Consider the following 25,078-nt stretch of genomic DNA (forward strand, 5'->3'; position numbering starts at 1 on the left):
CCACCATAATTCTCCTTTGCTACAGAATGGTTAGCAGGTATCTTCAGCATTCCCCAGGCACTATTCTCAACACTCTACCATCTCCATTAATTTAACCTTTTTGAGGTTCTTATGAGGTAGGTGCTATTTTTATCCTCATGTCTTATAAAGAAGTTAAGAAAATTGCACAAAGGGCTGGGTGTGGTGGCTCATGTCTGTGATCCTAACACTTTGGGAGGCTGATGTAGGAGAATCGCTTCAGCTCAGGAGTTTGAGACCAGCCTGGGCAACATAGTAAGACATCATCTCTATTTTTAAAAATGAGAAAACTTCTATTTTATTTAAAAATAATGATAACAATAAAAGAAACTTGTACAAGGTCACAAAAAAAGCTGTTTATTTCACCCTGAAGTAAAAATGACTGATTGGATCTACAAACCTTCCTAGTGTTATTTGTATCCTAACAGGAACCAAAACACAGACAATCAAACTCAGAACAGTACATTCTAAATTGTATTGTTGTGAAATGAAACAGCTTTACTTCCCTAGTTCATTTATTGCCCACCATATTTCTTACTCCAATGTAAAGAGACATAAACTTCAGATGGATTTAATCACAGCTGAGTTTTCATAAGTGCTGGATTAATGGAATTGTTCTAAGCTTTTGAGAGATCCTTTTATTTTAGCTTCATAAAAATATATTTCTACATATAGACATCTTTTTTGTTTATGAGAACACTTGCATAACTTGTTATGTTTGTACTGTTGCTTGTTAATTTTAAATACAATCAAGTTACATTGAGCAAAGCCATAAATTAGGACATTAAAAAAAGAGAATTTTTATGAGCTACAGGCAGACTTATGCAGGAACCAATGTACCAGAAAGCTGAGGTACTTCAGGAACTAAATGCAGAGGGCAGGCGTGGTGGCTTATGCCTGTAATCCCAGCACTTTGGGAGGCCAAATTGGGAGGATTGCTTGAGCCCAGGAGTTTGAGACCAGCCTGGGCAACATAGTGAAACCCTGTCTCTACAAAAAAAATTTTAAAAATTAGCCGGGCATGGTGGCACACTCCCGTAGTCCCAGCTACTCAGGAAGCTGAGGTGGGAGGATGGCTTGAGCCCAGGAGTTTGAGGCTGCAGTGAGCCATGATTGTGCCACTGCTCTCCAGCCTGGGAGACAGAGCAAGACCTTGTCTCAAAAAAAAAAAAAAAAAAAAAAAGGAAAGAAAGAAAAGAAAAGATGCTAAATAGGTATCTTACATTGAGACATAAAGATTACAGAAACATGAAATGTGTGAGTGCATTTTTTACTCCAAAATTGTGTGTATACTTTTGCGTATTAAAAATTTACGTTACTCTTGAAACATGATTTTGAGAAACTGTTGGTTCTTTAACACATTCTTGCTTATTTAATAGCTTTTCCTCCAGCCCCAATGCTGCTTCCTAAAAATCCACACTTAAGTCAAAGTCCCCTCTGATGCTGGCAAACTTTTCTGATTCCCCAGCCCACCACATGGGTATTATTAAGTTGAATTGGAAATTTCTTGCTTTTTTTTGTAGATCAAAACCAATCAAGTACCAGCAATTTCATATAGTTCAGCCTAACACTGTTTCTCTTTGATTTTCCATGGCCCTTTATCTGGCCCTGTCTTGTCCACCTTGGACTGTGAGCCCCCTTGAGGGTAGGGACTGCAGCTTATTTCTCTGAGTCCTGCCCAGAGGACAGAGTAGGCACTGAATAAATGCTTGCTGGCTGGAATGGAGTGAGAAAGGGCGTCACTGTTGACTTATCTTCCTGTGTCTTCCCTTTCAGCGGCCCACATGTGCAGCACCCTGGAGCATAACTGTGCCCACTTCTGCATCAACATCCCTGGCTCATACATCTGCAGGTGCAAACAAGGCTACATTCTCAACTCGGATCAGACGACTTGCAGAAGTAAGATTGCTTTGCTGATGTATTTGTGGTTTCTTCCTCTTCCCTCATCCTCTCCCTTCTTTTATCTGGGCTCATTTTATTCATCTGTGATGCCTCACCCACCCCAGTTATCATCCCTTGGGGACAGAAATAAAGTTTGGTATTTTCTGTTGACCCCATCACAGTGCCTAGTCCAGAGCTGGGCACATAGTAGGCCATCAGGAGGAGTTGGAAAGATAGGTAGAAGCACCATCTCAGAAATAGCCTCTTTGGATGTATGAACTGGTCTCCTTTACTTCCAAGCTTGTTCTTTAGCAGGGACTACTGAAGAGCCTTTTCATCCACTGTCTTTATTAACTGTACCCTAAGGAACTGTTTCCATATTTTATTATCTTCTATAAAGTGTGGATTTAGGAAGAGTTGTTAACCTCGGCTGGGAGTGATTATTCAAGTTCTGTTTTAGAGGGGTGCAGGGACCCAGTTGCTTTGGTGTGGGACACTTTATAGGTGTCCTAGATTTTAAAAAGGGGGTAAACAGATGTAAGATATTAGAACTCGCATTCTCTTTTTTGGCTAAGTGCCAAAGACTAGACAGTATACTGATATTTGAGCCAGCACGAGGTAGTCTACCCCTTAAAGGACAGAATTACTCATACACTGAGTACCGTGTCCTTACTTTTTAAAGTTATGGATAAAGCCACTGAGTTAACCTACAGATGACCAGGCTACCAAAAACAAGTCATGAGGAAGACCAGCCCACATGGAAGCAAATAAAACTCAGCTAATCTGACACTTAGTTCGTGCAGTGCATAACTGTTGCCATGTGTAATTGTTGCAATGTGTCATTGTTGCAATGTATAATTGTTGTCATACCTCATGGCAAGCAATTAAGCATTAATGGAAAGCAGTTTGCACAAATGGCTGTAATTAGTGTCACATTTATAGAGGCCAACCACCTTTTTCATGTTTCTTCTCACTGTTCTTCAGTTTTGGGGTTGAGTGGTTGGCTGGAGTTCTCCCTGCCCCTCAAGATTAGGTAACGTCTACTTGACCCTCCGGTTCTGTGTGGCCTGTGGAAACCCAAAGCCCTCTGGACTCTGAATCGCAGGGGTGGGGTGGGCGGTATGTGTTCTTAGGCTCCTCTCAGACCCCAGGATCCCAAGTTGAGTGCAGCCTGAATCATCCTCATCTTCCAGTTGAAGATCTGACGCTTCCTCAAAATCCATAACAAAAACTCACTCCCACCAAATACTCATGGGTTTCATAGAGTTTCCTAAAGAACTGGGGGAGCCTGGGAAAGGTCATCTCACACACTGCTCAGCAAACAACCTAGAGATCTCTTTAGACACCCCCCTCTAGACACCTCCACCTCTTCAGGTGTTCTACCTCCCCACAACCATCCTCTGGAGGCACCCTTCCTCCTCTTCAGGCATCCTCCCCTCTGCCCCGGATGCTTCTCTGGCCCATCTCAGCCTCCCACCATCTTGCCCACTCCCTTCCTGCCCTTTCTCCTTCTCCTTCTCTGTCTCCTTCTCCTTCTCCTTCTCCTCCTCCTCCACCTCCTCCTCCTCCTCCTTCTTGTTCTTTTCCTTTGTTTTTTTAAGACAGGGTCTTGCTCTGTCGCCCAGGCTGTAGTGCAGTGGCACAATTATGGCTCACTGTAGCCTCAACCTTCCAGGTTCAAGCAGTCCTCCCACCTCAGCCTCCTGAGTATCAGGGACCACAGCTGCATGCCACCATGCCTGGCTAATTTTTGTAGAGATGAGGTTGCTCAGGCTGCTCTCGAACTCCTGAGCTCAAGTGCTCCATCTGCCTAAACCCCCAAAGTGCTGAGATTTACAGGAGTGAGCCACTGTGCCTGGCACCCTTCTCTTCTTAGGAGCACAAGGAATTCCTCTCCTTGTCTCATGTCCCACTGAGTGACTGGGATCTGGGAATCTGCTGATATTTATTTTCCGTGGGCTGGCCTAGCCAAGCCAGAGGAATTCTGACACCAGCAAATAAAAAATAAAGTGTTCTTTCCCTAATTTTATGAGCAAGGCCTTCCCCCACACAGCAGGGTTTGCCAGACCCCTGCCTGGTCCTGCCACAGGCCCTGATGTCCCCCAGATCTCAAGTACTGCTCTGGCCTTGGATTCCTCCTGCCTAGGGATGTGCCACAGGAGAATATGAAGCAGACCCTGCCTGGACTTCAGACAGACTGACCAGGGGGAGGGGCAGGGAGGCCCAGGCGGAGGAGGGCTAGGAGCTCAGGGCAGGGTTTCTCAAACTTCAGTGACTAAGAATGAGCCAGGAAACTGACTCCTGGGCTCACCCGCAGAGATGCAGAGTTAACAGGTCTGGATTTTCAATGAACCGACGAATGACTGCCACACTTTGAGATTCACTGGCCTCAGGCAGTGAGGGGTCCCAGGGAAGGGCTTAGCAGAGCTCTGCTGTCCCGTCTGACCCAGCTCTCCAGTCACCCTGAAGCAGTTAAACCATCTTAACCTTCAGCCAGACTTAGCTTAATAAATGTGCAGTGATAAAGAACAGCTCTCTCTCTTTCAGAAGGGGATAATACTAATAACTCTTTCGCTTTCCCAAAATTGGTGTACCAGGGGCCTTGGTGGAAGAACAGGGCCTTCACTGTCTGCAGATCTGGGCTTGAACCCGACCTTATCACTTACCAACTATGGCTGTCTCACTCTGAGCTGATTATTTAAACTCCTTGACTCTCAGTTTCCTCGCCCATAAGATGGGACGGGTGGTAACAAATCAATACCTGTCTCACTGATTATGTCCTTGTTAGGCCCTGTTTTTGGTCTAGGGGACAGCTAAAAGCTGTGCCAAGTGAAGGCTGTGCCATCTACTGACCCCTGCTGATGAGCAGGGACCTGTGCCTGCCAACACTGAGAGAAACTCACAATGGGCCTGGAGAGGAGGCATGTACTCCACTTCTGGAAGCTGTTTCCACTTAATTTCCATGTCCTGGGCATAGCTGGATAATCTCCCAGATGAAAAGCCATGTGGGTGACACCTCCTCCCCAAAGCACCTCTTACTCTCTAAGAAGTGCTTGCCATTCATTCTTCCATACAATCATTGATTGGTTCATTTATTTTTTCATTTAACAATTGTTTTTGAGCATAAAAATGTGCCAGGCAGCATGCAAAGCACTGAAAATAAAATAGTGAATAACACAGCAATATTCTTTCTTTTTTGGAGCTCACATTTTTGCATGGGAGTGAATCAAATAAACAACCAGGGTAATTGCAACCAAAAGTGACTGCAATCCACGTCCACCTCAGTGTGCAACACATGAGGTCAAGCCTAACTATAGCCACTTGTTAGGTGTTTACCATGTGCCAGGAGCTTTCCTGCGTGTTTTATATCTGCTGTCTCATTTAATTCTCACAATGAGCTCTTAAAGTGGGTTTTATCACTCTCATTTTACAGATAAGCAAAATAAGGAACAAAAAGTTTAGACGATTTACCCAAGCTCACATGGCTAGCAATGTGATCAAACCAGAATCCAAATCCTGTTATGTCCTCGCTCTTGGCCATCTTTTGAGACTGTCCCATGACCCTAGAGGACCCCCAGATGGCAGCAGGACAACGCTTCAATCAGAAAAACTTCTCCAAGCCGGGAAGACAGATAGGTTCCTCAGCCCACTAATCCAGGGGAGACTTAGAACTAATTCAGGACTAACATTCAACAGATTGTTACTTCCCCAAGTCCACTGCTAATTGCTGTGGTACTGTCATCACACAAAATAATAGTGGGAGGGCCTCTTCAGCAACTGCCTTCAAATACACACACACATACACACTATAGAAAAAAAAATATATATATATATATCTCCCCACCATTGTATATTTGGAATTTGTGTGGAGAGGGAAAGCAGACACAGTTGATCCACACATTCTTTGAATGGTGATGGACCTTGGCTATTAGACTTCTGGCTTCCTCTCTTATGGAACTTCAGAATTCTGTCCCCTCCCAGTGTCCCAGAGGGGTGATGGTTCTTACAGAATCAGGTTATTACAACACACCTGAATCCCATATTCAGACAGCTTGGATCAGCGGTTGAGCAGAAATCCTACTTGTCTATAATTTCAACTTTTATCCTATTTCTGCTGTCTGAAGCCATATACCAAAAAGTTATTTCCTTATCCAAATAAATAGGGAAAGCCCTTCAATTATTGTAGAGTGTTATTCCCACACACTGACCCCATTCCTATCAATTTTCTCTTCTTCAGGGGAAAAACACATCTTTTGATGACCTAGTTTTGGGTCTCTTCACTGTCCAGGTAACCCTCTTCTGGGTGGATATTAGTTGTCTAAAAAGGGCCTTTCCATTCGAAGACTAGATCAAATGCATTAAAGAATTTTAGCTTCCATCACTTCTTGGCCTTTTGGCTAAGATCAAGGTGTAGAATTTTATCTTCCAAGTTGTGTCTATATGGGCAATTTTGAACATACTGGACCTCAACATTGTGGATTCCTTCTGCCTTTCAAAAAGTCTTCCCTATCAAATACCATTATATGAGATATATGCAAGAGCATCAGCATAATACTAGAACAATGGAATTTTATGTTCCTTCCTTTTCCCATTTAAAAAAAATGGGGGGAAAGAAAACCTCATGAAGTGTGCCCGTCTTCACATGCTATTTCCCCTTATCCTTCCCCTTCCCAGAATTCCTGTCCTACTAAGAAAGAACTTTATCTTGTTTCTTTTTCTTGATATATTTTCAAAATAAGGAATTTTCCCTTTCTTCTGGAACATTTAATCTATCTGGAAGCTGATGATAATGCAGCATTTAGAAAACTCCATTTGGCAGAAAATGTAGACTTTCTTATCCAGCTTAAATTTTTTTTTCTTCTCTCAAGAACAATACCAAATGCATTTTACTGCTTTCATTCTTTGGAAATGTTCCCAACATTATTTTTCCCAAGCTACATAAGTGATTTAATAGATTTATGTTAGAGTTTAAACAAGGAGCATGACCCAGAAAAACCACTGAATTATTAGAGAGACATAACTATAACCAACATTCTTTGTGAATTTAGATGTGAAAATTCTTAAAAATTTAGCAAATAGAATTCAACAATATATAGAAAGAACAATACATCAAGACCAAATGGAGTTTATTCCAACAATGCAAGTTTGGTTTAACATTCAAAAATCAATCAATATAATTACTCATAGTGGCGAGGTGTGGTGGCTCATGCCTGCAATCCTAGCACTTTGGGAGGCTGAGTTGGGCATATCACCTGAGGTCAGGAGTTTGAGACCAACCTAGCTAACATGGCAAAACCCTGTCTCTACTAAAAATACAAAAATTACCCTGGTGTGGTGGTGCATGCCTGTAATCCCAATTACTCAGGAGGCTGAGGCAGGAGAATCGCTTGAACCTGGGAGGTGTAGGTTGTGAGCCGAGATTGCACCGCTGCACTCCAGCAACAGAGCGAGACTCTGTCTCAAAACAACAACAAAAAGCCACTAAAACTAATAAATGAGTTTAGCAATGTTGCAAGATAAAAAGTCAATATACTTAAAAAATTACTTCATTGTATTTCTGTACACTGGCAACAAAAGTCAGAAATTGAGATTTTAAAATACCAGGTATAAGGGCATCAAAAATATGTAAATTAGGGATAAATTTTAAAGATGTGTATGATTTACACATTGAAAAATATAAAAGATTTCTGAGATTAATTTAAAAAAAACCTAAATAAATGGAGAGATATACCCTATCATGGATTGGAAGACTTAATATGGCCAAGATGTCATTTCTTTCCAAACTGATCCATAGATTCAAAGCAATCCCCTTCAAAATCCTAGCAGACCTATTTTTTTAGAAATCGACAACTGATTTTAAAATATACATGAACATGCAAAAAAACTAGACTAGTCAAACCCAGTCAGTTCTCATTATTCCCAGTAGTTATGATCTATAAAATATCCATAAACACTAAATCGCAAATTCTGAATCATTGCTCCTAGATGAAATACAGAGTTGGGTTCCTGAGAGCTTCCAATCACAACATTCATCAATCAATACATAAACTTGTTTGATGTTCTGTTTAAACACACGTTTTTGAGTATATACTGTTAATTCATTAACATTGAAAGCTATTGTTCATATTTTGAACGAAGTACTTAGGAACAATAGACAGCAGATCAGCATTACTCTTGGGGGCCATTTTCAACAGCAAAATCACCAACAAGAAGTACAAAAAGGCAAAAAATGTGGCACTGCATAGACCACAGAAAGGATGCTTGTTTATGGGATGAGAGCTGAAATAAGAAGACAGAACATTGCCTTGTTTGACCTTACCTGGGAATATGTGTCCTGGGTGACTCAAATTTTTTGCCACTCTGTGTATGTCCATGAATGGCTGAGAAAGTGTCATGGGTATTGACTCGGGGTTACAAGCAAATTTTAGCAAGTAGGCAAATTCACAAATATGGAATCTGTGAATCATGCACATTAAACAAAGCTTTGAAAAAGATAAAGTTCGTCTTTAAATTTTGTTTAAACTACCTGATTTCAAGACTAAGTATAAAACAACAGTAATCAAGACAGTGTGGCATTGGTATAAAGATGAACATATAGAGCAATGGAACAGAACAGAATCGAGAAATAACCCATATGTATGTGGTGAAATGATTTTTTGACGGAGTGGGAAGGCAATTCAATGAGGAAACAATAATGTCTTCAACAAATGGTGTTGCAGCAATTGAATTGCCATGTGCAAAAAAGCAAGCAAACAAACAAAAGGAACATAGATCTTGTCTTTACCTCATAACATGTATAAAAATTAATTGAAAATGTATTCTAAGCCTAAATGCAAGAGCAGACACTATTAAATACCGTGATGAAATGGTAGAAGAAAAATCTTGATGACCTCAGGTTGGCAAAGATTTCTTAAATAGTACACAAAAAGCTACAAAACATAAAAGAAAAAAATCAATATATTTAATCACAATGAAAACATTTGCTCTTCAGTACTCTGCTACTAAAATGAAAAGGCAAGCCACAGATTGGAATAAAACATTTGCAAAACATATGCCCAACAAAGGACTTTAGAATATAAGGAATTCTTAGCTCAGTACCAAGTACCAAGTATTCAGTACCAAGAAGACAAACACCACCATAAAAATGGGCAAAATATTTGAACAGACACTAAACCATGGAAGACATATGGGTAGTGAAGAAGCACATGAAGAGATGCTCAATGTTATCAGACAGGAGATATCACTATACCTCCACTAGAATGGATTTTTTTTTTTTTTTTTTTTTTTGAGACAGAGTCTTGCTCTGTCGCCCAGGCTGGAGTGCAGTGGCGTGATCTCAGCTCACTGCAACCTCTGCCTCCTGGGTCAAGCAATTCCCCTGCCTCAACCTCCAAGTAGCTGGATCTACAGGCACGCACCACCAAGCCTGGCTAATTTTTTTTTTTGTATTTACTAGTAGAGATGGGGTTTCACCATGTTGGCCAGGCTGGTCTTGAACTCCTGAACTCAGATCATCTGCCCACCTCAGCCTCCCAAAGTGCTGGGATTACAGTCTTGAGCCACTGTGCCTGACCAGAGTGGATAAATTTTAAAAGATTGACTATACCATGTGTTCGCAAAATTGGGAACTGGAATGCTCATACATCACCAGTGGTCATGTAAAATGGTTCAGCCACTCTGGAAAACAGCTTAGCGGTTTCTTACAAAGTTAGATATTTACCTATCATGTGACCCAGCCATTCCACTTTTAAGTATTTACTCAAAAGAAATAAAAGTTTATGTCTAAAAAAAGATTTGAACACAAATGTTCACATCAGCTTTACTTGTAATAGCCCCAAACTGAAAACAACTCACATGTTGATTAACAGATGAATGGGTGATACATTGCAATACACGCATCCTGTATAATACTCCTCTGCAGTGAAAAGAATGCACTATTGACACATGCAGTAGCCTGGATGCATCTCCAAATCACTATGCTGAATGAAAGAAACCAGACCCAAAAAAACCAGAACATACCATGTGGTTCCATTTGTATAAAATTTTTGGAAATGGTGCCTACTCAGTAATGACAGAGAGCAGATTAGTGGGTGCTTGGGGCCAAGGAGTGGGGAGCAGCAGGGAGAGGGATTACAAAGCAGCATCAGGAAACTTGGGGGGGTGATGACTATGCTCATTATCTTGATTGTGGTGATGATATATTGATAAGCCCGATTTATCAAACTGTACACTTGAAGTATGTACAGTTTATTGTATGCCAGTTGTCACTCAATAAAGCTGACATTCATTAATCAGAACAAGGTTTCGGAAGTAAGTAGTGGCGCTGGACCAGACTGGCTTTCTGGAATAGTTTGTTTGTGGCATCAGTGGAGGATGAGAGAAGGAATGTAAGCAGGGATAAAGTATGGAGCAATTTGATTCTCAAGCTAAGTTCCAACAGTGTCCTTTGTTGAGTAGGGGAATTGAACACAGGGTGTCAAGGGCAAAACCAGGTCATTTTAGTAAATTGGGGCTGGCAATAATGTATGTGCTGTATTAGAGGTAGAGAGTGGGGCAGGGATGCCTTCACTCATCCGCTCATTCATTCAATACCTGTGGATTCCCCTCTATGGGCCTGATACTCTTATGGGGTATTTTTCTTACATATTAGGGACCCAAGAAACATTCAGATCTTGGCTTCCCTTTTACCCCCCACACAGAGAGCAGAATATAAAAGATGGAATCAGAGAACAATTCTAATCAGTCCAGTCAATTCAGTGTATGTTTCTTACGCCCGCAGAATTAAGTAGGAGACCACGGCAACCATCCCAGCCCCAGGGAGGAGTTTATGACATCAGATAGGTGATGGCTGGTGGGTTCAGAGTAATTAAGACTGATGGATAACTGCAGAGAGGAAATCTAGTTTTCAGGGCAAACAGATGCGTCCAAGAGAGAGCCCACACACGTGGTTGGATGCAGCTGGAGATGGAGAATTCCAGTTCAAGGAAAAGGCCTGGGCAGTATGTGTTTGGTGGTGGTCATTGACCCTGAAAATAGATGGAATCTTGGAGGGAGAAAGTGGGTGTGGAAAGTGAAGGGCAGGATGTGAGCTTTGGGGCAGCCCACAGTCAGAGCATGGGTCAAAGCTAGAAGGGTGAGCAGGCCGCACGCACACACACGCAAAGCAGCTGCCTTCACTGACAATCAATAGCAGCCACCTGAGCTGTGGCTGAGCTGCTGTGAGCCGAAGCAGTGGGCTTGCTAAATGCTGTCATCCAGCTTCCCCTTGACCCTGGCTGTCAGGCCTGGATCTGGGAGCTTAGGGATCATTTTGTGCAGTCTGCTCACCCTCTGGCTGTGCCAGGGCACAGGATTTTCTACAAAAGAAGGAATCTGGGGTGAGTAGAGCCTCATGGGAGAACTGAGCTGACTAAATGTGAGTGGAGAAATGCCAATTATGAAAAAAATGTACATATCAGGGGAACATGAGCTTGAACCTTGCACAGCTTTTCCTCCGCTTGGCTGTTTTTATGAGGACCCAGGCAAGTGGTTCTCAAAGTGTGGTCCCCCCGGAAAACAATATCAGCTTTGCCCGGAACTTACTAGAAATGCAGGTTCCCAGGCTTACCCTAGACCCACTGAATCAGGACCTCTGGAACTGGGGCCCAGGAATGTGGGTTTTCCTAAGCCCTCCAGGGAATGTCGATGTACGCTGCAGTTTAAGGACTACTGACTTAGATGTTTTAAATAAGATCTCTCCCTGGGAGCATCCACTCAAAAGGGGGTTTATATTAAGAACATAAAGTGACAACGGTTTGGAAATTGAAAAGCACTCTACAGGAGTAGGACATTATTCTTGTTTGTTTATTTATTATTTTTGTCAACCTCATTCACTCAGATTTCACTGTATTTTAGAACTTGTTTCAGAGATTCCCTCCTTCCTCCTTTTCCCTTCCCCGAGGAAAACCAAAATCTTGTTAGTGAACAGGAGAATTGATTGAAAAAAATTCAACTGCTGCGGGAAAGGAGGAGACTAGGCACAGCTGGAGTTTGCCTGAAAGGATAATTTTCTCAGTGACATTGGGTTTGTTTTGTTTCTTTCAGTGTAGAAGCACGAGGCTGATGACTCATTTACCATTGGAAGACTTCAAATCCAAACTGCAGTTGTCAAAATAAGATTAGTGCTTTCAGACATGATGAAAGAGAGGGCATGGTCTCGAAAAGGCAAGCTTGGGTTTTGCCTGCATTTGTGGAGCCCTAACTCATAGCAAGCTTTCCTGTGGGAGTGGGCAGAGACCCCATCGTTTACCCAGTTGAGTGAAATGGCAGCCCTAATAACCCACTTCTCCTTCTCTCTTGCTGTGATAAACAATTTCTGATTTCTACATCTCAGATTAAATAACAGCAAGAGCTATAAAAAGTAGAGGGTGTCTTCTAAAGGTGTTCATTTACTTTAACTCCAAAGACGAGATTAAACTGTCATTGGTGTCAACAGCGTGCAGTGCAGCTTGTCTAAAATTCTGAAACGTTGGTGAAACCCTTTGATTTAGCCCTGGATGATGGCCATAGCCTTTGCTCCATGCTCCGTGCTCCCCCCTCAGTTCTGCCTCCTTCCGGTGTAAGCAGATGAAAGTTTCCAAGTTCTCTGGACTGAGATGCAGGCGCCAGGGTTTCTAAAGGAAGGCACTTACATCTAGGGTGCATGGGAGCCTCTGGGGAAACTGTGGTTGGGTTTGAGCACAGCTTTGGGGCTCTTGGCAGCAAATCTTCACTAATTAGTTTCACCTGGGAAGACTGAGTTATCCCTCTTAAAATTCTCCAGGCACTGAAACAAGCGAGCAGATTTTGCTGACTGTCAGATACATGCTAATGGTAGCTCCCTGGCAAGGTGTATCTCAAATTTGGCCAGGTCTTTTTGTTATGAAATTCCAAATTACCTACTTTGCTGTATCACTTCAATTTAGCATAGAACTCAAAAACCAAACTTGGCCAGAGATAAATTTTAGAACGTTAGGATCTAATATTCATGTTTGTAGGGATGTTTTTTTTTTTTTTTTTTTTTTTTTTTTTGAGACAGGATCTCCCTCTGTCTCCCAGGCTGGAGTGCAGTGGCGCAATCATAGCTTACTGCGACCTGGAACTCCCTGGCTGAAATGATCTTCCTACCTCAGCCTCCCTAGTAGCTGGGACTACAGGCATGTGCCACTGTGCCTGGCTAATTTTTTAATTTTCTGTAGAGACAAGATGTCGTTCTGTTGCCCAGGCTGGTCTTGATCCTCCTGCGTTGGCCTCCCAAAGTGCTGGGATTATAGGTGTGACCCATCGTGCCGGCCCATGTTTGCAGCTTTTATAGGTACCCAATAAAGTGAAACTATTAGAATTGGGATGTGAGCAAAATTTGGTTGAAGTTCAACTCTCTGCCATGCTTAAATAGGTATGTGCCACTGACACTTTTCTTTTCCCCCTTGATTTAGGAAAGGAGAAGGATGCTAACATTTGTTGAATACTTACTGTCAGCCCTGCACTTTGGGAGGCCAAGGCGGGTAGATCGCTTGAGCTCATGAGTTCAAGACCAGCCTGTCCAACACGGTGAAACCCTGTCTCTACAAATAATACAAAAGTTAGCTGGTATTTTGCTGAGCGTGGTGGCTCACGCCTGTAATCCCAGCACTTTGGGAGGCCGAGGCGGGCAGATCACCTGAGGTCAGGAGTTCGAGATCAGCCTGGGCAACACAGTGAAACCCTGTCTCTACTTAAAATACAAAATTAGCCGGGCATGGTGGCACATGCCTGTAATCCCAGCTACTCGGCATGAGTACTGAGGCATGAGAATCGCTTGAACCTAGGAGGCGGAGAATGCGGTGAGCCAAGATAGCGCCATTGCACTCCAGCCTGGGCAACAAGAGTAAATCTCCATCTCACCAAAAAAAAAAAAAAAAAAAAAGTTAGCTGGGTATGGTGGTGCTTACCTTTAGTCCCAGCTACTCGGGAGGCTGAGGTGGAAGGATTGCTTGAGCTCAGGAAGCAGAGGTTGCAGTGAGCCTAGATTGTGCCATTGCACTCTACCCTGGGTGACAGAGCCAGACCTTGTCTCAAAAAAATTAAAAATAAATAAATAAAATAAAAATATCTTCTGTGAGACAGATGCTTTGCCCATCTAGATTATCTCACTCAACCCTACAAATAAGATATTTAACCTTTTTATGAAAATTGAATCTCTCAAAAGTCCCTTACTTGAAGTCGTTACCCAGCTGGGGCCAAGTCTGGCTCCAAAGTCGATATTCTTTTCACCTGCCTGCCTCACCCCTACCCTTTCTGAGGAGACGTAACTGACATCCTGTCCTCCCCCAGTGGTGGCTCCCTTCATCATTTTTCATGTCACCTCTTTCAGGTCCAAATAAAAATTTGGAGAAGGTCAAAATCATCTTTTCAGTTCACACTGTTAAAAATGGAAGCCTGCTCTCTCACCACTCTCAACTCCCCTTTCCTGCTTATAACGTATCACAGATTTTTACCTATTTGCTTTGTTTACTATCAATCTTCTATCAGGGATGTGCTGCTAAATGTTTAACAATCAGGTCTCCAGGAGACAAAAGCTCTGATTTGTAGATTTGCCAATTTCCATGGTGTAAATACTCCCACCATGGACATTTCAAGCTACCAACTTGGCCTCTTTGAATGCAGCTGTGGGAAGAGATGCACATCATTGTGTGAGTCAGTACGAGTTGCCTCTAGCACATGACTGGCCCCTCACTGGACCATCAGCTCTATAAGGGTAGGAATTTTTCTGTTGTTGTCCACTGATTCACTGTTGTTTTCCCAGCACTCTGAACCATTTCATCGTTGAATAGATTTATTAATTCAGTCATCCACAAATCAGCCACATGGCAGATGCTAGATATTTGAACTAGCATGCTGAGCAAGACAAGCACTGTGGCTGCCCTATGTGGCAGGTGAAATAGACATGAAATAATTAGTTGCAAATTAAGCATTAAATTATAATTGTGATGAGGATTACAAATGGAAACCCTGAGGGAGGACTTCACCCCTAGTGGTAGGTCAGAGCTTCCTGAGAAAGCAGACTTTCAGGTGAGTACTAAAGGAGGTATGAGAGTTAGGTAGGGGAAAAGGAGGTCAGGAAGAGGCTTGAGCATTCTAGGCAGAAGGAATGACCTTTGCAAAGGTCCCAAGACATGAAGAAGCTTTATTTGAAAATGGAGAGGGCCATGTAAATGGAGCAGAGAAAATAAGAGAAGGCTTAAGATAAGACTGGAGAGGTGAAGGGGTGGGTCTTGTAGCCCCCTTGACCATACATTAGAGTTTTTGGACTCCATCCTAAAGCAGTGATAAGCCATTAAGGGTTTTAAGCAGAAGAGAGGCAGGAGCAGATTACTCTGGCTACAGGAGGATGCTAGGCTGAGATGAATACAGGAAAACCAGTTAAGAGGTTGCCATGGCTGTTCAGCCAACAGATGATAGTGGCTCCATGGTGGCAGGGGAGATGAAGAGAAGTAAATCCAGGATTGACTGGGTCTGAGGGGTACAGGAGAGGGAGGAATCCCATGACTTTCAAGTTTCTGTTCCCATCTTCGACCCCAGGGTAAAAGTTAGCTATTCTAAAAATTCATCTTTGCTAAAAAGAAATTAAAGAATACTTCAGAATCATCCCCAGCTGTCCCATTTCTTTTTTTTTTTTTTTTTTTGAGCTGGAGTCTCGCTCTGTCGCCCAGGCTGGAGTGCAGTGGCGCGATCTCGGCTCACTGCAAGCTCCGCCTCCTGGGTTCACGCCATTCTCCTGCCTCAGCCTCCCGAGTAGCTGGGACTACAGGCGCCCGCCACCGCGCCCGGCTAATTTTTTGTATTTTTAGTAGAGACGGGGTTTCATCGTGTTAGCCAGGATGGTCTCGATCTCCTGACCTCGTGATCCGCCCGCCTCGGCCTCCCAACGTGCTGGGATTACAGGCGTGAGCCACCGCGCCCGGCCCAGCTGTCCCATTTCTGCCCAGTGACATTTATTAATTGAGACAGAGCTCTAGGCTGCCCAGCAAGGGAGGCTGGCAAGTCAACAATAGATGGCTACTAAGCACCGACTGTGTGAAGTGAATGGCATTATACAGGCACCGTAAGGAACACCAAGACTTAGAGAGATGGCTCTGTCCTTCACAGAGCTTACAAGAGTAGGTAAGAGAGATGAGTTAGGAACACCTGACAACCCTGTGCTTGTGTCACATGAGCATGAGTTCATTCATCCATTCAACAAGTACTTGTTGAGCAAGGACAAAGTGCCAGGCACTGTGCTAGATACCGGGACGCAGTGGATAGCAGGGCACACAGGTTCCCTAACTGTCATGACAGCTTTTCTGGTGTCCATAGCTGGGGGCTGGCTCTGAGATGTCATTGTGTTCTTGATGCAGGACAAGTGAGCCCCAAAGTGGGGCTTAGCCCATGAGGGTTCTTGGCTTTATCCAGGAGAGAATTCAAGGGCAAGCAGAGGTAGAAGTAAACAGCTTTATTGAAGAGACAGTGTTACAGCCCTGGCAGTGTTACGCCTCCGTGACTGCTCCTGCAGAGCAGGGCTATCCTTATAGGCAGAGAGTAGGTAGTAGCTCAGGGCAGTTTTACAGTCATATTTATACCCACTTTTTTTTTTTTTTTTGAGATGGAGTTTCCCAGGCTGGAGTGCAGTGGCGAGATCTCAGCTCACTGCAACATCTGCCTCCTAGGTTCAAGTGATTCTCCTGCCTCAGCCTCCCAAGTAACTGGGATTACAGGCACCTGCCACCACATCTGGCTAATTTTGTATTTTTAATAGAGATGGGGTTTCACCATGTTGGCCAGGCTGGTCTTGAACTCTTGACCTCACATGATCCACCTGCCTCGGTCTCCGAAAATGCTGGGATTATGGGTGTGATCTCAGTGGCCTATACCCACTTTTAACTGCATGCAGATTAAGAGGCAGTTTATGCAGGAATTTCTAGGGAAGGGATAGTAGCTCTTGGTTTGTCAGGTCATTGACACGGAGGGGGTGGTTACTCCCAGGTGTTGCCATGGCAATGGTAAACTGACATGTCACACTGGTGGGCATGTCTTATGGAAAGCTGCTTCTGCCCCAGCCCTCAATTTGATCCTGTGTCCAAGCCCTGCCTCTGGAGTTAAGCTCTGCCTCTGGAGTTGAGTCCTGCCTCCTACCTCACTCTGAGCCCTCTTCTGGTGTGTGAATACCTCTTGCTGAGGATGAGGAGAGGCAGAGAGACTTGGAGAGAATTTTGTTCCCATCTCAGTCATCTTCTGAGGACCTCACACCTAATGGAGGAGGGTATTCTTAGGACTTTAGGGCCATTCCTCCTGGGAGGCAGGGCATCTGGGCCTTTTTCATTGTTCATTCAGCAAATGAACTCTTATGGAGACCAAATACATGTGCTAGGACACTGTGCTAGACTCTGGAGAGTCAAAACTGACCTGCTTATGATGGGGCAGATAGCCGTGATCAAGTCCTTCCAATACCATGGGATCAGTGCCGAAATGCTAGAGCGGAGCCACGTCTATAGTGCTGTGGGGGCCCAGGGGAAGAAGCCTTAAGTCCAGCTAACTTGAAGGAGGCTTCCCACAGGAGGTGACATTTGACTGGGGTTGTGAGCCATTCATGGGGTTCACCAGGTGGAGAAGGTGGAAGGCTGTGCCGGGGCAGGGGGAGCTCTGGACACAGTGCTTCTCATCCTTCAGTGAAATCCTCCTGGCCTCAGAGAGAAAGAAGGGCTGTTTTTCAAAAGCATAAGGAATCATCCAAAAAACATCTGTATTTGTTTCAAAAGGAAATGGCCACTGCCAGAAAAACAGCAAAGTTGTTTTGTCAGAACCCAGTCTGTATTTATTCCTTTGTCTTTGTTTAATTAGATTAATCCCTGAATGGTTTCCCTTGGGTCGGTACAAATCGCTCGTGGCCATAAATCCCCAACAATTCTAAAAACAGTACGAAAGGACGATCCGCATGAAGCCAACTGGCAAGCTTGCTGTTTGTGGGACAGTTCTGGGATGCGAGCAGTAATCTTGCACCCGCACATAGGTGTTTGGGGTTCTTTTAGCCTCTTGGAGAGGGGAGCAAGGACAACAATCACTCAGATTTGTTTAGAAGAGGAAAGCTGAACCGTAGGGTCTCATCATTAAAGGGGGAGACTGACTCCTGGATCTGGGCACCTTCCCCAGGGAGGATTGTGGGGACTTTTTATCTGTTAGGTTCAATGACATTCAGCCTGGCTGCACACTGGGGCTACCTGGGAGCTTTGACAAACACCACTGCCCAAATCCCACCCCCTGCCAGTCTGATTTAATTGTGGTGGGGAGTACCTTGGCATCAAGATTTTCAAAGGTCCCTGCTGCTTCTGTAGATGGGAGCTTGCAGTTACTCACAGACTCTTCTGCGGATATCCCAGTCTGTCCTGAAAGGAACAAGCATATCCTTGCCTTTCTCTACCTACCCTGTGCAGGGAAGCCTTTTAGAAAAAAAGATTGTTCCTTCAAGGTCCTGGTTCATTGCTTTTGAAATGGTACTTTCAAAAGGGTTCTTTTGTAACAGGTTGATTTTTTTGTCTTCCTCCATTATTATAAAAGTTCCTGTTAGAAAATTTGAAATCAGACAATTATAAATAAAAGAATGAAAAATCACCTGTATTCACACCACTACTTGGTAACCATGGTAGGTAGGGTTCCTGCCAGACCCCTGATGGGGCAAGGCAGCATCTGCAGTAGAGATTGGGAGGACCCAGGTGGAGAAGCTGCTGCCACCCTTCCAGAGCTGGTTCCAGCATGCTGGAGCGTCACCTCCCAGCCATCAGGACTTCATGCAGGGACACTGCCCACCCACTTAGGGAGCTTAGAGTCTAGTAAGAGAGACACAGTACATCCATCGCTCTATAAACACATACGTAGTTAACATTATGATTCATGCCAGGAGGGAAAAGTGCAGGGGTGGGCTGACAGCCGATGGGTGAGGCCAAAAGTGTAAAGAATGTTTAAAGGTCCTCATAGCAAGAGGTTAATTTTCTCATCACCATTCAGGCAACCCAAAGCTACTTCAGCCCGGAACTCAGAAACCTACTGCTGTTCCCAAGAAAGCAATGCTTTTCATTGAACTTTGCTAGAGGTGCTTAAATTTTCCCAGACCTGAGAGGATCTGTGGTGCTGCCAGACTTATCCTTCCGAAGCACAACTTGGGTGAAATTGCTGGTCTCCCTTTTTAAAGTTTTTCCCTTGAGTGGTCCCCATTGCCCGCTGATTGGAGTTCAGCCTATGCAGCCTGTGTGCAGAGATCCCTCTGCCTCTGGTGTCAATGGTCTTTCCCATCCTCTCTTCTGCTACTTCCCCTGGAATTTCCAGAGCAGAATTCAGCTGCCACGCCTCTCCTGCTTCCCTCTTCTGTTTACTCACGCGTCCCAAGCCTGGAGTGCTGTTTCTCTTTCTCCATACCTGCCAGCCTTTCCCAGTCCTTGCTAGACTTGCAGTAATCTGTCCCAATTCTGTACTCCCATAGTTTTCTTGGCACTTCTCTTAGGGATTCTTATCATGTCCTACCTCGCATGTTAGTTATTTAGGTGGCATCTAACAACCACTCTGGCCTTTCTGTCCCTCAAATAGGATCAGTTTGTTCTTCAGGACCTTTGCATTCACTGTTCTTTTGGCTGAAAATACTCTTCCTAAAGGTTCATGTTATGAACTCCTAGTAGAATACAAGCTGCGTGACAGCAGAAACCCCTTGTCTGTTTTGTTCACCATGATATCCCCAATGCTCGGGACATAGTATGCGCTCAAACCGTATTTATTGAGTAAATGAATGAATATCGTATGATTCAGACATTTCTTATATCTCTGGCCTAGCTCATTTAGGTTTTGTCGTTCTTTGATTACTCACTACGATTTTTGTATTAGCTGAAGTTTTCTTCCGGTTATGGGTGTTTTCCTTACATCTGAATCCACTGGAAATCTACATTGGAATTTCTGGTTGGCGTTCCCAATTGGAAATGTGAGATATAAACTTACTGGTGAGAGGTAAAAGAATCTGTGTCTATAAGGCTTTTTTTTCCATCTACTTTATTGATTTGGGAGTGAAACTTCTTTTAGGAGTTTAAAACCAGAATTCTTATTTGTAGACTCTTAGACCTAAGTGTTTTTAAAATGCGATGATGTAAGTTTTAATGTTTAAAATTGTTTAATGCATTTAATAGAGATGTTGAATCAAATCAGCTTTTATCTTTTTAAAAATCAATTTGATATTTTATATTTATGTAAAAGCATAATAAACTATGAAACTCAAAGATCTAGAAGAGGATATGAAAATGTAGCCATTGGATTCAGGAATTAATCAAGCTTTCTAGGTAATTAAGTTTTTTTAAATCATACCTGTTGTAGTGATAGCTTTTTTTTGTTTGAGACAGTCTTGTTCTGTCACCCAGGCTGGAGTGCAATGGTGCGATCTTGGCTCACTGCAACCTCCACCTCCCGGGTTCAAGCCATTCTCCTGCCTCAGCCTCCCATCTTCTGAGTAGCTGGGATTACAGGCACGTGCCACCATGCCAAGCTAATTTTTGTATTTTTAGTAGAGACGGGGTTTCACCATGTTGGTCAGGCTGGTCTCGAACTTCTGACCTCAGATGATCTACCCGCCTTGGCCTCCCAAAGTGCTGGGATTACAGGTGTAAGCTACCGCGCCCGGCCAGCGATAGCTTTTAACCAGAGAAAATTCTCTTTAATATATTCAACCCCTTTAATGCTCTCTGATTATCTCCAGTTTTAATGGTAAAATCAATGGTACAGCTAGCTGTTTCATGGTATCCAAGCTGTTCTCCTTGCTGGGAAATAGTGTTAGAGACTGAGTCAGTGATGGATGGAAGATGCCTTTAATCTTTTCATCCACCAACATATTCTTAGTTCTGTTGCAGTAGATGCATACTGCAAGTCCATTCCTACGTTGCATGTGAATAAACAGCCAGAGCTTAGCACTTAGTGGACAAGTAATAAATATTTGACCAAAATAAGACCACGAATAGACATGTATCTATTTCTCCCTGGCAATGTTTGTTACCTCTACCTAACCTCTTTTGGCTTCTCCATTTTCCTCGTTTGTTATTAGAATGAATACATAGAGCACAAAGAGGGTTTTCAAAGAGCTTTGTCTCATTCCTTCTTATACCAGCAACAGAGCAAGATTCTGTCTCAAAAAAATTATTTAATGTATTTCAAAGTAATTCCAACTTTGAAAAATGTGTTTTTTTTTATGTTATTTATTTATTTTGAGACAGAGACTCGCTCTGTCGTCCAGGCTGGAGTGCAATGGCACGATCTTGGCTCACTGCAACCTCCGCCTCCTGAGTTCAAGCGATTCTCCTGCCTCAGCCTCCTGAGTAGCTGGGATTACAAGCACACACCACCACACTCAGCTAATTTTTATATTTTTAGTAGAGATGAGGTTTCACCATGTTGGCCAGGCTGGTCTCCAACTCCTGACCTCAAGTGATCCTCCCACCTCGGCCTCCCATAGTGCTGGGATTACAGGCGTGAGCCACCGCGCATGGCTGAAAAATGTGTTTTTATATACATGCAGAAACTCACCTGGAAAGAAAACTCACCAAAATGTTAACAGTGGTTGCCTCTGGGTAGTAGGATTACAGATGGGGGGATTACAGGTGAATTTTCTTTTATCTATTTTTTTATGTTTTCCAAATTTTCTACTATGATCACGTATCAAACCTTACAATGTTTTTAAAAGTTACTTTGGTGAGGGCTCTGGAGTTCCTTGTTGCCTCACCCTGGGCTGGGAGCATTCTCAGGTGTGCCTGACGTTGTGTTCTAACATCGTGACTTTGCCTCAGTCCAGGATCTGTGTGCCATGGAGGACCACAACTGTGAGCAGCTGTGTGTGAATGTGCCGGGCTCCTTCGTCTGCCAGTGCTACAGTGGCTACGCCCTGGCTGAGGATGGGAAGAGGTGTGTGGGTGAGTATCCCTCCAGCTGGGCTTGGTAGGGAAGGACAAGTTAAGCATGGTGAGGAGGAGGGGAGACTCACGTGTACCTCCCACATATTTGTTTCCTCACCTTTGGGTTTCCACAAAGTGCTCAGTTGTTTGGTGTAGTTGTTAGGCAGAATTTGAATGTTAAAGGCTTCATTTATGGCTGAGGTCAGCATTTTCTCATTCTGGGTCTCCAGTAAAAGGAACACTTATGATAATCCATGCAAATATAACTGTGTGTTACTGCATCTCTTGAAAAGGATCGGGTGGATTTTCTTCAACTTTGGAGGATATGTTTGGAATGGCCTGACTTATATATATCTCAGGTGTTATACATGAAATTTACTTGGGTGGGTTGCTGAGTGACACCTCAAAGACAACGGGCAGCCTTCCTCCCTAATGTCACCTATAGCTCAGTGACAGGCCAAAGTGACTGTCAGGTGAAAGAGCCCAGCCATATGGGCTCAGCGTAATTAGACGGCGTGGTCAGAGGAAACTAGCAGTAGCCTCAAACCCTCAAACACAAGCCCAGGTAATGAGGCTCAAGGGCAGTGCTTGATGCTGCAGACATCCCCCCTGTTTATCTACAAAGCCTTTGCAACTTAACATGGTCTCATTCCTCCTTATACCAACAAACAGTGCCTGGTGGATAGTAGGTGTTTCATAAACTGAACTGAATACTTATGAGGCAGAAAATCTAGAAGGAAAAGAACTTGACTGACATCAAAACTGGAATGTAAATTTTCTGCTAAATCCTGCATTTTGTCTTCCATGTTCTATTGTTTTCAGGACCCTATTTTATTTTGCTTCTCACAAACAGGGTATGCTTATATTTTTGCACATAGAATTTGCATTTTCCAGCACACCTTAATTCTTAGCTAGGGATATGGAAGGCAAAACAAAACAACAACAAAACAAAAGTTAGGTGGTAGCCTGCAATTGGCAGGTGAGTGATGAGAGTATCGTGGGTTTGTTTTTATACACTGATAGGAATGAAGGCAACCTCTGCCTCTGACTCTCATCAAAGGGCCACAAATGCAGCTGGTCTCCTGGGCCTTAGGGTTGTTTTTCTTCTTAATCTGCTGGTGGTGGCCATGATAGAGTGGCAGGGTTCCACACCCACTACCACTAGCAAAAAAGAAGCCAACATATATACCCATGGTTATTTTTGCTTCATTAATTTTTATTATGCAAGTAATACCCGTTCATAGAGAAACTTAAACAGATGAGAAAAATCACTATTAATAGGTTATTGTATTTTCTACCAGACTTTCTCCATATAAATATCTACTTTAAAACATTTTGTTGGACAGGTGCGATGGCTCACGTCTGTAATCCCAGCACTATGGGAGGCCGAGGCGGGCAGATCACTTGAGGTCAGGAGTTTGAGACCAACCTGGCCAATATGGCAAAACCCGGTCTCTACTAAAAATACAAAAATTAGCTGGGTCTGGTAGTGTGCCCCTGTATTTTCAGCTAGTTGGGAGGGTGAGGAAGAAGAATCACTTGAACCTGGGAGGCGGATTTTGCAGTGAGCTGAGATTGTGCCACTGCACTCCAGCCTGGGTGACAGAGCGAGACTCATCTCAAACAAACAAACAAATAAACAAAAAACATTTTGTAAAGATTTAACAAAATGAGGTCACACTGTCTATTTTGTTTTATAACCTGCTTTTTCCCCTCTACTATTTGTTAAATGGGTAGAAACTCTGAGTGCTGTTTGGTCAGGAGGAAATCAAGCCATTGTGAGTTAGGCTGGTGGAGGAGCTTCAGGAAACAGGATGAGGGTAATTGGTTGATTAGGACAAGGGGAGGGACAGTAGAACACAGGGCTTGCATTGGTCACAGGGAGTAGATGGGGCAGGAAGCCCACCTTGGCCCATGCGAAACTGGAGGCCACTGCAAAACCCATTTCTCTGAGTGTTTCCAAATAATTACCTGCTTGTCCGTGTGTAGTAGAGAACCTTTGTATCTCTGAGGATTTTGCTGTAACTTTTGGGATTTGACATTTATTGAAGAGCTACAAGCGTGAGAGGGTAGATGCTGTCATTGCCAGAGAGCTTTGGCGTGCTGTTTATCGGAGATGGGCGTTTCTCTGCGGCTGCTTGATTGCATATAAGAATGTCTGCATTTTCTCAGTGGGGATCCAATCCAAAGAGTGGGAAAATGGGAGAGACTGCATCCCATTGCAACCCAGGTCTCCTCCGTCAGATGATCCTAGCATCACCAGCCTTACCACCTTTTCCCCAATGCCCTTTACAGTGGTTCACTAAGCACTCGATCTGTTAGAGGCTGGGAGTGAGATGATTAAGCAGGCAGTACTTTTGTTGCCAGTAGCCTTTCTTAGGGACTCCAAACAAAATCCTACAAGGTTAGTTGCTGCTCAATAGGGCTATGGTGAGTACAACGCAAATGATAGAGAAAATATTGGCCACAGAAGGTCAGAGAGAGACATCCTAATGGCTAGGCTGGAAGATCTGAGTGTGGAAGGAAGGGTGGCAATTGGACAAATGTCCAAGGCAGGGGGAGAGATGAAGGGCAGTGACTGTGGAGGTGGCAATGCTCTTCAAGCATTAGGGCTAAGTCTGGCCTAGGAGTGGCAGGGCCAGCTCCTGGGAGCTGGTAGGTCCGAGAGAGACTGTTACAGTGAAAAGGCCAAACTGAAAGTTAACCAGGTGGCCTAACCTGAGGGCCAGAAGGCGCTTATCAAAGATGGAGACTCCAGGTACCAGACTTAGAGCAGGAAATTTAGAGGAGAGGCTGGTGAGAACTCTGGACATACTCCATTAGTAGCTGATCTGGGGTGGCCTGTGTGTAGATGGCCAGGGAACATTAAGAACAGAGTGATTATGCCTCCCAGTTAATACAGGACAATCCCAGTTTATGCCCTGTTGACCCAATTCTTTTTTTTTTTTTCTTTTTTTTGAGATTGAGTCTTGCTCTGTTGCCCAGGCCATGATCACAGCTTTGCAGCCTCGACCTCCTGGGCTCAAGCGATACTCCCACCTCAGCCTCCTGAGTAGCTGGGACCACGTGTGTGCACCACTGTGCCCAGCTAATTTATTTTTTGTAGAGACAGGGTCTCCATACATTGTCTAGGCTGGTCTCAATCTCCCGGGCTCAAGTGATCCTCCTGCCTTGGCCTCCCAAAGTGTTGGGATTACAGGTGTGAGCCACCTCGCCTGATGCCATTTCTTTTT

The 25,078-nt window shown here is 43.8% G+C and overlaps 1 protein-coding gene across 2 annotated transcripts in view; it reads left to right on the forward strand.

Moving 5' to 3' along the window:
- The window catches only part of MATN2 (matrilin 2), a 168,007-nt gene that overhangs the window by 71,500 nt on the left and 71,429 nt on the right, over positions 1–25,078 (forward strand). For both annotated transcript variants that reach the window (XM_034966399.2, XM_034966398.3), the window contains exons 4-5: positions 1,795–1,917; positions 21,741–21,863. In XM_034966399.2, the coding sequence (XP_034822290.2) occupies positions 1,795–1,917; positions 21,741–21,863 (246 nt within the window). The remainder of the gene's footprint in view (positions 1–1,794; positions 1,918–21,740; positions 21,864–25,078) is intronic.

This window comes from Pan paniscus, chromosome 7 (genome assembly GCF_029289425.2).
Source record: "Pan paniscus chromosome 7, NHGRI_mPanPan1-v2.0_pri, whole genome shotgun sequence".
Classification (NCBI taxonomy): domain Eukaryota; kingdom Metazoa; phylum Chordata; class Mammalia; order Primates; family Hominidae; genus Pan; species Pan paniscus.